The sequence below is a fragment of the Mesoplodon mirus genome (genome assembly GCF_964341445.2).
Source record: "Mesoplodon mirus genome assembly, chromosome: 13".
Taxonomy (NCBI): Eukaryota; Metazoa; Chordata; class Mammalia; order Artiodactyla; family Ziphiidae; genus Mesoplodon; species Mesoplodon mirus.
The window spans coordinates 84,325,733-84,337,012 of NC_138989.1; the positions used below are offsets into that span (position 1 = coordinate 84,325,733).

The 11,280-nt window shown below is 44.6% G+C and overlaps 1 protein-coding gene across 3 annotated transcripts in view; it reads right to left on the bottom strand.

Moving 5' to 3' along the window:
• The window catches only part of NETO1 (neuropilin and tolloid like 1), a gene marked incomplete at both ends in the record, with an annotated part of 86,866 nt that extends 78,881 nt beyond the window's left edge, over positions 1–7,985 (bottom strand). For 2 of the 3 annotated variants that reach the window (XM_082640913.1, XM_082640912.1), the window contains 4 exons: positions 798–1,046; positions 5,498–5,632; positions 5,865–5,918; positions 7,958–7,985. In XM_082640913.1, the coding sequence (XP_082497039.1) occupies positions 798–1,046; positions 5,498–5,632; positions 5,865–5,918; positions 7,958–7,985 (466 nt within the window). Of the gene's footprint in view, positions 1–797; positions 1,460–5,497; positions 5,633–5,864; positions 5,919–7,957 lie in introns of those variants that run through there. The other variant, XM_082640914.1, reaches the window with a different exon arrangement.
• Between the last annotated feature and the right edge of the window lie 3,295 nt (positions 7,986–11,280).

Sequence of the window (11,280 nt, forward strand, 5' to 3'; positions counted from 1 at the left end):
CCATTAAAAAAAAGTGACTTCATCAAATCTCAAATTGCTTCAGCCTGATGTTCTTGCAGTTTAAAAATATAACCAATTTTTATTGTATTAAATGATAACTCATCATAAAGTGAGCCAGTCAACATCACAGACCCTTTTTAATATCAACAGGTTAAAAGGAAAATTGACATAGAATAGATAATTATATAATAACAGCTAATGGGTGCCAGACCTTGCAAATGGGTATTTGGCTGCTATGGGGCTCACTTTTCCTTTCATCACAACTCTTAGTAATTTGCATTTCTAAAAAGAGATTAGACTGACTGCTTTATACTAAGACCCATTTGCTTTAAAAATTATAATTTTCAAAAAAAAGAAAAAAAATTATAATTTTCAGAACAAATGAATTTTTTATTCGAGTTCTCCAAAGATCATTTTGATGGATACATTTTACAATATTGCAATTGCCTTTTCAAGTTTATTGGGATTCAATGCATAATTAGTTTCTCTATTACAGACGGCCTCTCAAATTACACGTTTCAGCATAATGGAAGTCCAACTAATTAACTGTGTTGCTGATGACCATGTAGACCCCTGAGTCACTATGCTGTACTTCTAGTGTAGGCTAAATTTTAAAGAAAAATTATTTTCCTTTCAGAATTAATGAAATGAAAAGAGAAAGTATTGTAGGTTTGGTTTTAAATAGAACTGGGAAACTCTTTGGAAATTATAAAGTTGTCTTATAAAAGTTCTTAGAGTATGAAGATAGAAAAACAAGGAAGAAAAAGATATAGGGAAAAAAACAAGCCCCCACTTACCAGGTGTGAAATTGTATCGAGCTGAAAATCCCATAGATTCCAGCTCTCCATCAGCAAAGAATTTAATCCATAGAAATCTTCCACTGGATTTTATTACAGGTGGATTCTGTTGTCCACAAAAACGTCCAATTATTGGAGAAAATCCAAAAGGTCCATCTCGAACTTCAATATGATCAAATTTGCACTCCCAAGAAGGTTCAATAGAGTACTTTTCATCAAAATAAAGTTCAATGCACTGTCTTGGGGCAGCTGGAAAAAAAAAAGAAAGAAAGATTATGTCTAGAAGGTCCTTTTTAAATCCGTAGTTTGGTTTCTCTGATTCTACTTCAGATTTTATCTGTATAACTCCTATCAACTTTTGACTGTGATATGCATAGAAACACTAAGCAACTTTGTTATTCTTAGCATCCTAAGAGATAATACTTCCATAATAATGTCTAAGAGATGATTCTTAAAACTGATGATGTTGCACAAAATATTACCTGATATAAAATGACCACTTCAATGTCTAATACAGAATGAACAAATCACAGTAGTTTTGTGAAAACCTGCTGACTCAGGTTTAAAAAGTAGAAAGGCATCTCTCTGTCACTTTTCCCACATCTTCAGGAGAATCCAGTTTTAAGGTCAGAAACTTGAAAACTGTTCAGCATAGAGTTAAACCATTCAAATAGTCCCAATTAGATGTGTTGATTAGATTGAAATGTGTGTGGAGGGATATTAAGAGTAATTTTCCTAGAACACAAATATTATCATGTCATTCTCAGGTTTAAACTTATTCAGCAACTCTCTATCAGCTATAGGAAAATGATCAATTCACTTGACATATAGGTTTCTTAGAAGTATCCAACAACTCACCCTGCCAGGGTCTTTTCACCTCACATACAGCCTAAGTTCAGGCCACTCCAGGCATATCATGTTTTCTAAGACAGCATGCTATTTTAGGCTTTCGTGTGTTTTCCCACTTTCTTGAGTACATATATACCTCCAATCCAACTCCTGTTTTTGTGGGAAAATCTTGCTTAAAAAAAAAAATCTCCTCTCTACATCTACTTACTAAAGACAGAACCCATATCTATTCACCTTCTTTTTTCAGCATTCAAGCACAATACTCGTCATTGAGAATTTCTCAAAAAAAAAAACAAACAAATCTTTGTTGGGTGAATTATAAATGAACTTATCTTTATAAATGTGTTTACAGCTCTTTAAATAATCATGGAAGAGCCTGATAGGGTGAGCAGCTCCTTAAACCTCCACATGGATGCATTTGCTAGTGCCCTTCCATTCTTCCCTTGTCATGGTCAAAACTGTTCAAAATTCTGGCATTCCAGGCTGATATTCAGCCAGAGTACCCCAAGAATAGCCATTACAGTTGTTGAAATATCCACACATTTATCCTAGTTAGTAAACTGCTGTCTTGAGTCCTTCAGTTGCTTTCCAGCCACTTGATCCTCTTTAAAGACCAATCCCCTCCAGAAACTTGAATGTTAAGTCCTGGCACGGCAGGGCCTGCTTCCCACGTGGTCAGCAATCATTCTGAATGACTACTGTCCCCTCCACACCAGTGCTTAAATATATATTGAATATCTCCCTTGAATGGCTTTAAAACTAAAGCCTTGCATGCCTGGGTATCAAAATGTATATAGAGTTGAGATACATGATTACTTGAAAATTAGAGACTTACAAAAAAATACGATCCAGATATTCTCTGGCTTTTCCTTCACAGTCTGTGGTGACTTTCTCCTTACTCTGCCTTCCCTTACATGTCATTTTCCAGAAATCTATTCTATGTCTTCTTTCCTCTCTTTCTAGACCAGGGCTCTGGATGCCACTAGCATCCCAATGGAAAGAGATTATAATATAATAATATCTGCAGGTCCATCTAAGCCCAATTAAATCAGAATTCCTGGAGGCAGACCCAAGCATCTGTATTTTCCAAAAGAGCTAAAGTGCTCCAAATACACTTTGGGTAATTTTATTCATACTAGCAGCCTCAACAGCAATTACTATATTTATCACCTATAAATATATATTTTTATCCCAGAACTATCCACTGAACTAAAGATCACACATCCAATCTCTTCATGAAACATCTCCATAAACACCAAATGGAACACATTATTTTTCCTTTAACCCCCCCTTTCTCCACCTCTATTCCTTATCTGACATGGCAATTCCATGTAACACATCACCAAGCCAAAACTTTAGAATAGCCCTGAGATTGCCTATTCTCTCATCCCTACATCCAGTCATGCAAGACTCGGTTTCCCAAATACCTCTCATTTGTTCTCTTGATTCCACCATCAATGTCACTTCTGTAGTTCAGGCTTCTCCTATGGTTTAATCCGTCTCTCACAATAGTTTCAGCTTATGTTCTCTTCCTCCAGTTTCTTCATCGAAATCTCACCTTATGATTTTTCTCGAGTTATTTCAATGGCACTCGCTTGTCTATAACATAAAGTCCAAACTTGCCTGGGTGCAAGATGGATGCCAAGTTCTCCTTTATCTGAGGCCACCTGCCCTTCAGACTCCTCACTTGCTGCTCTGCAGACACCCTATGATACTACACGTGTGTAACCAACCTCACCGCGTCTCTGAACCTCTGCACATGCTATTCTACACAGAGGAAGACTATCTCCTGAATGTTCTTTAAAACTGAATGTAAGCATCTCTTCCTCCTTATAGACTTCTTGTCTTTCTCCTTATTCCAAAACTGCTCATCTCAGGGCCACTTTAGATTGTTTACTGAAAAAAGCTTAGTCCCCAGACCACATCGTAAGTTCCATAAGGCAAGTACCATGTCTATTTTGTTCAATACTCTCACAAGAGTGGTTCAGCAAATATTTGTTAAATGAATGTATGAATGGAAAAAAAGATAAGTATGAAGTATCTCAAGATGGGTATAGAAGTATGATTAACAGTGACAGGAGATTCTATTTATTTCCCAACTTTAAGTTTTGTCCTTGACATGACTACGAATGAATGCAAATATGTGCATGATATTAGAATCAAATGTTAGCAATGCATTTAAATTATCAATAAGAATAAGCATGAAAGCACAATTAACATGCAAAGATTTTCTTCTGAATTACAAGAGAATTAATTGATGTTATTCTTTTTAATAATTTGTAGTTTTGAAATACTGTTGCTTCAAAACACAAATTATGTTATATGAAGTTAAGCAAGACATTTAACCCTTCTGTGCCTCAGTTTCCTTATATGTACAGTAGGGACAACATAAATACCAAATTTCTATGATTAGATATTTATGTATATGTATATATATGTATACATACACAAGTCGTCCCTAGGTACCTGCAGGCAGCAGGGGAGAGGGAAGGCGGATGATTCCAGGATCCTCCTTGGACACCAAAATCCAAGGATGCTCAAGTCTCAAGTCCCTTACTTGGCCCTCTGTATTTGTATCTGTCGGTTTTCACATCCTCAAATTCAATCAGCCGAGGATCTTAAACTAGTACTACCCAATACAATTATACAGTATATGTATTACTACATATAACAGATATGTAATATTAACTTGATAGAAAGAACAGCTAATTTTAACCCAGAATTTCCACATTTCAGTCTCCTTTTCTATCTATCATAAGAGGAAGAAAAACTGCCAGAGCTCAGTTTCTCAGCTTTATGCTTTTATTATCAGAGCTTATTCCTTTCTCTTCTTCTTGTAATATGGTGTATCTTTGCTAAAAGTTCAACTTGAAGCACGACAAGAAAAGAGGAAAGATCTTGGTCCAGAAATTACAAAAAGAATCATTTCTAAATGAAATTCTTTAAATCAGTTAACCAGGACATCTTTTAATTTGAAAGATCTATCAAATTAACATGTCCCTTGTTTATAAGTAAACATTGAGCATAAATACCATCTTTGTTAAGGTAACTGTGTGTGTGTGTGTGTGTGTGTGTGTGTGTGTGTTGGGGAAACACAGGGGTTGGGGAGGTTGAAAGTTTTGGGCTATTAAGTACTAACACATAATATTGAAAACTTCTATCACTGGATGAAATGTTCATGTATCAGTATCGTCCTTAATAGAGACGTGTCTACAAGGGTAATGGAAATGGAAAATGTTCAAAGAGAACTGAATCCCTTTTTCAGCACTTTTTTTCCTTCAAGCTGGGGAAAAAATGATGAAAAGAAGCATCATCATTTGGAATCCTGACTTTGGCATGAAAGTACAAAAATATCACTTGTGAGCACAAACTAAGGCAACTGCTATTCAGATGGACGTTTGGAAAATATGATCATAGATGTACTTCCAACGAGAATGTTTTTTGTGCTTCATATTATTTAAGAGAAAAATAACAAATGTATGGGTTATTCTACTAATTATTCAGCCAAAAAATACTAGTTGCCAAAACTGTTACACATTAGGTACTATTATGCCAACCATGCATCCATTCCATTAATGTAGAATTCCAAATCAATTACATGAACTGCGAAATAAACTGTTGTTGATTTCTTTTTATTTCCCAGAATTTACCTGTTTATAAACCATTACTAATAATTGCGATAATTAGCTGGACCCCAGAATTTACAGCTATTTGATTCACTCAGAGATATTTATGTATATGGTCTCCAAAACCAATTTTTGTAATGTCTATATGCATATTGTCCACCCAAAGCTTAGTGGTGGCCAGACTTGGCTGAATGTTTTCTCCAGCTCTGGCACTGGCTTCCTCACCTTCTATGATGTAGATGCACTCCCGGTCAGGGGGGTACTTGCTGGGATAGTTCGGAGAGGTGAAGACACCTCCGTCTGCATGTTTTGTCCAACTTCCACACTGCACAGACTTCGTTTCTGAGGTGCTTTGCTTTTCTGGAAAAAAAAATGTTTTTTAAAGCATTATCCAGTTTTTTATAAAACTAAAAATAGGACATTCTTACAATATCCATTAGTAAATTAACTTCTAAATGTTGTCTTAGTCAAAACCAATCAATTATACACACTATAAAATGCTCAGATATTCTGGAATATTAAGAATGTGGGGAAAATAGGAAAATGCAAGTGATTGGAGGTCTTCCACTTGCATTTTTCCAAAGAAACACACCTGTTCCTTGCTTGGTTGCCCCAGACAAATGGAGGATGATTAAACTTGCTACAACTGAAACAAAAAAAGAAAAATTAGAAAGCTTAATGTACACCAAAATGATCAAATTCTATAACAACATAACAATTTAAAGATAAAATGATATCGAAGAAGATTACTTTATCACTTTTAACTGTTCCGAGTAGACTCAGAACTTGCAAAAACTGATGAAATGTACAAATTTGTACGGATAAAATGTACAAATCAGGACAACTTAGGAATCTCCTCAGGAAGTAATGCCAGTTAGGAATGGCTGAGACCCAAACTCCTAAGGCAAATGCAGACTTCATGACTAAAGAGTCAATATTGTCACCTACTCATGTCCCATTACAGCAGGATTTCAGGAGTATGTCTGAGCTGCTCTTTGTGTATGACCTTGCTAGCATCTCTAAAGGAAGAAAGAGGGACAGCAGGTAAAAGGATGAAAAGGAAAAGTTGTGTTTTCATCAGCCATGTTATTGTGTTTTAGAAAATAAATACTTAGGCAAAATCCTATGGCAGGTCGGGGAGGGGAACAGAAGAAAATCAGACTAATGTGGATTGAAGGCATTAAGCAGCATAATTAAAAATGTTTCTTATAAACTGATGAACTACCAAGTAACCCCAGTCCTCAACATTTTCTAAGCTCTGAAATTAATCTCTTCTAGCCTTAACTTTGATTTACTATTTAATATTATCCAGAAATATTTTATAATTTTGAGAAAGGTTATTTCTATAAGCATTTTATTGAGTCAGTTTTTCCAGTATCAGAAAGAGCCTCTGATCTGTAACTTAACAGTAAATCTACAAAGACCACTGAAACTTGCCCTTCTGTTTTACTTCCATATCCTTGATTTACTTAATATTTTTGCAAAGCCTAAAACTGAGAAAAGTATGAAAGTCATCTAATCTTCATAATGTCTGATTTTTCATTCTCTATTTCTGTTTTTATTATTGACTTTTTTGCTCAATTACCTAAAAGCCCTAAGTTCCATTAGGTGTATAATCATACGTCCACTTTAAAACGCATTTGGAAAAGGGAAGGTATAATTCACAATGCTTTCCTTAACTAAAGGTCACTACAGGATCTTACAAATTTATGCTTAAAGATTATTCCAGGAAAAGTATGTGGGCCTTGCTATTAGTATTTGAGAAATGATGTCAATTATTGTACTTTGTACTCTAGCCTGGCTCTCTGCTTTTAGATTAAAATATCAGTCGTTGCTATTGTCTGTGTTCAAGCAGGAAAACAGAAGTCTTACTTTAACTTGCCGTGTTTCTACACCTACACACACGCACGCGCACACACCCGGGTGTACAGCCATCAGTATCAAGCTGGAGTTTGGGTGTTTTCACTCTGCTTTTCCTGTTCTGCTGGCATCACATCGTGGAGCGTGTGCTGTGATTAACACAGCGGCAAAGCCGGTCCTTTGACTGCGTGGCATAGCCACCCTAATCCTTGCTTTATACTGTGAGATTTCCACCATACATTTTCTTACACTGTCGTTTACTCGATGACTTCTGACACTATTTTCCTCCAATCCCCCCCCCCCGCCCCAATTGCAGGCGCACCCCACACTCGTGAAGCAACACTAGAGGGCTATCTACTCTCCGGCAGAGTTGAGGTTGGCCCTCGCCCTCCCCTCGGGGGGCTGCGTTCAGGTGAACCACAAACTACCCACGGGGGTGGGCAGGCGGGCCGGCCGAGCTCCAGAAGCCCCCGAAAGGAACTATCAGGCCAGCTCTCTCCCTCCTTCCACAGGCCACCTCGCTCTTGCGCACGTGCCCACCCCCGAACTACTCGCCATGCTCTGCCCCGGGACGTTCCTGCCCACGGAAACGCTGTTTTCCGCGGCAGATTCTGCGATCCAGTGACCACCGCCTTGCGCAGCCCGCACGCCGGTTCTATGATGCTGCGATACAGAAAGTTTACATCTGCCCCAGACTCGCGGGGCCTGCGCGGTCCGGCGGGAGCGCGGCGGTGGCCGGGCTTTCCCTGCGCGTTCGGCCACGAGGGAGGGCAGGCGGGGAGGACGGCACCCGGAGAGCCTCGGCGCGGCGGGAAAGGTACTCACTGTGAAACAAACTGCGTCCATAGATCATGTCTGTTCGTTACACCCGAGGCTCCGATCTCCACTAATTCCATTTAGAGACAGGGAGACTTCCAGTGGTCGGGGAGAGGTGGGAGTCGAGAGGTGTTTTGGATACGCAAACCGAGAGCAAATGAAGGCGGGGGGCGGGTGACAGAGAGGGGAGAAGGAGATCGGAGCCCACACGGCAGCAAGATCCGGACCCGTGCGTCCTCCGCCCCGGGCTCGCGCTCGCCCTCTCAGCGCCGCGAGGCCAGCAGCATCCTCGCCGTGACGCGCGCCTCACACCCGGGCGCCGGGCGCCACCATCAGCGCCGCCGGCGACAGCACCCTCCTCCTTTGCATCACCGCCGCCGCCGCAGCCGTCAGGAGGGCGCGCGGGCAGTCAGCGCGCGGGCGAGCCCTGGGGCGTCCCGAGCCGGAGCCGGGCGGCGGGCGCGGCGAGAGGAGGGGGGCCCAGTCCGGACCGACGGCAGCCACGGAGCGGACGGCTGCGGCTGTGGGGCTCGCTCAGTCCCCGGTTTCATACGCCACAAGCAGCAGGTCGGAGCAGCCTCCGCGGGAGGATGTCCAGCAGCCCTCCTCTCTCCAGCCCTTGGGGATCTTCCGCTGAGGCATTGAAGACCGGAGGAAGGGGTCCGTCATCGGCTCGCCGGGCTGCGCGCCACCTCTGCGATCTCGCGGAACGAGGAGCGGGGGGGTGGGCGTCTGGGAGGAGGGCCGGAGGGTGGTGGAGGGGAACCGAGGTGGCAAAGGGGGGCGGGGACGGGAGGGCGGTGGTTGTGGGGGAGCGGGAAAATGACAGAGTTACCAGGTGGGCGCCTGAGTCATCGCCTGGGGCTGCGCGGTCCTCCGGGAAGCCCGGGGCCGGCGTGAAATCGGGCCGCTCCGCGCGGCCGGCGCCCCCGGGGCTGGTGCGCAGCGGAATGGGGCGGCGACGGCGGCAGCAGCAAGGACAGCACAGCAGCTCCGATCCCGGGGGGGGGGGAGGGGGACGGGGGGAGGACCAGGCTGGGATCCGTCACTCGGCCAGCCTGGGCCGAGGGGGCCAGAAGCGCGCCGGCAAATCCGAAGCTGCATCCTCGTGCCGGATAAAAGGCGTGCAAGGGGGAGGGGCCGCCATGTGAAAATCCCTTTCGGGGTTCAAATGTTCACTTTTTAACGATTAGAATTTTCGGCCGATCTGTCCCCCACCCCTCATATTCGATCTGTCTAGAAGAAATGGGTTCTGACTCCCTTCGGGGGTGAAGGCTTTGCCATTTACTCCGGTCTCGTGCTGGGAGGCGAGGCAGGGGCGCGCCGGAGGCAAAGGCAGCCTTAAAAGTTTCGCGTTTTATCACCTGGCCTGTTGCGGAGGTCGCCCGCAACAAACTGCTCCTGCAAAGACACGGGCTTCTAGCAATTTTCCTTCACCCTCCCCAAAATATTTAAAACCCCCAAGGCAAACACAGATCACTTCCTACCCCACCCCTTCATGGACAGACGCGCGCGCACGCAGCGCGTTCAACTCGGAGAGAAAGAGGAAATTTTAAAAAAAAAGAAAAAGAAAAGAAAGAAAGAAAAAAGAGTTGCTAGGCAAACAGCTCCGAAAAAAACCCAGTTTGTAAAATGCAAATAAATGAATATGAAAAACAGTAAACCCGGGGCGGCCCGAGGAGCGCGCGGAGCGGGGAGTCCCCCCTGGGCGCTGCAGCGCCACCTCCTACCCTCCCGGCTGCGTCCCGCCCTCCAGCCGCTGCAGACTCCGCCCGCGCCCACCGGCCGCTAGCCGCACCTCCGGGCCACGCAGAGGCCGGCGACCCCCGGCCCCCGCCTCGGCGGCGCGGGACCCCAGGGGCGCTCAGCCGCAGGCCCCGCGCCTCCCACTCCGCAGACCGGACTGGGACTCCTGTTGGGGATGATGGCGGTGAGGAGGTGGGCGTAGGGAGAATTAAAGGATGTAGAAAGCGGAGAGGCGCTTTGCTGTGAAGACTAGGGTCACCTCAAAAGGCAGAAGAGAGAGGCAAGGGCCGGGAGAGTGGCCCGGAGACTGGTGGCCGCCGGGCTGCTGCCGCCGCCGGGCTCCCGGCCTGACATCCACCTTCTAGCACCTGCTGCTGCGGCTCGGGGCAGCCCGCGTGGGCGCGTGCGTGCGCGCGGGGGCGGGTGAACGCTCGCTGCTGTCCTGCCCTCATTTTCCCAGCAGAGCCGCTGGGAGAGGGTAGAGGTCTACAGACCAATAATTTGCAATGAGGTCACCCCCAGGGCCGGGGGGAATCCCCGAGCCCTGGAAGCAACCTGGAAGACTCCTTCCATCAAGCTTTTGGCCCTTTGATTCCCGGAAGCTGCAGGCCCTCGACGGTGGGGTAAAGTGATCAAATACAGAAGGGCGCGCGCGTGCTTGCGTGCGGGCGTGCGTGTGTGTTTCCGTCCATTTAATGGAAAGTGGGTAGATGGGGCAGGATGGAATGGAGAGCTAGAGCGAGAGAAGGAGAACGCCAGACCGCCAGACCGCCAGACCAAGAGAAAAAGGGAGGGGAGATTGGGAGAGAGAGAGAGAGACGCAGAGATAGAGAGAGCACAGAGAGGGAGAGAGATTGCGCGCCCGCGGAACGCCAACTCCATCTGAACTTGGTGCCTGCAAGGGGAGCTACAGGCTTGAGAAAGGAGCAAGGGGTGAGCTGAAGGATGAAGAACCCGGAGGAGCGTCTCAGAAAATCCGGGTGTACCTGCCCACGTATGTACTTGTAAAAGGATCAAAGGGGAAAAATAGCAGGTCCCGAGGGAGTTGTGTGACCCACGTGCGATTCTTGTGCCAGCGTGGGGGTTTTGTGTGTGTGTGTGTGTTAGGGCGGGGGAATGAGTGGATGGGAGTGGAGTTGAGAAAGAGTGGCTAGTGCACGGTTAGAGCGGTTAGTAGATGGTGAATAGATGACAAGGGAAACAGGTCACCGATGGGGGAGGGAGGGTCATTGAAAACTGGTCAGTGACGCAAGTTGGTAGTAGAATGTTGACATGTTTAAGAATGGATAGTAATTATTTTTTGCATCCAAAAATCTTATTTACAAAAACAATTTTTTGGAAAAAAATATCCTTCAATGAAACAGTGGCAACGTTAACATTTTTCTTAAGGGAAACCACTGTATTTCTCAATAGCAATTTGAAGGTAGAAGAAGGGAAAGTTGGTCGTTGCTAAATCCGTCCACTCAAGTATGTCTAACATTTTTTCCCTTCTCTTTGCTTTCCCAGGACACAGGTCGTTGTAATGTAGCCAAGAAAGTGGCCACTGAAATATTCCTAGACCAATGGGTGGTCCTTGCATCTGAAGG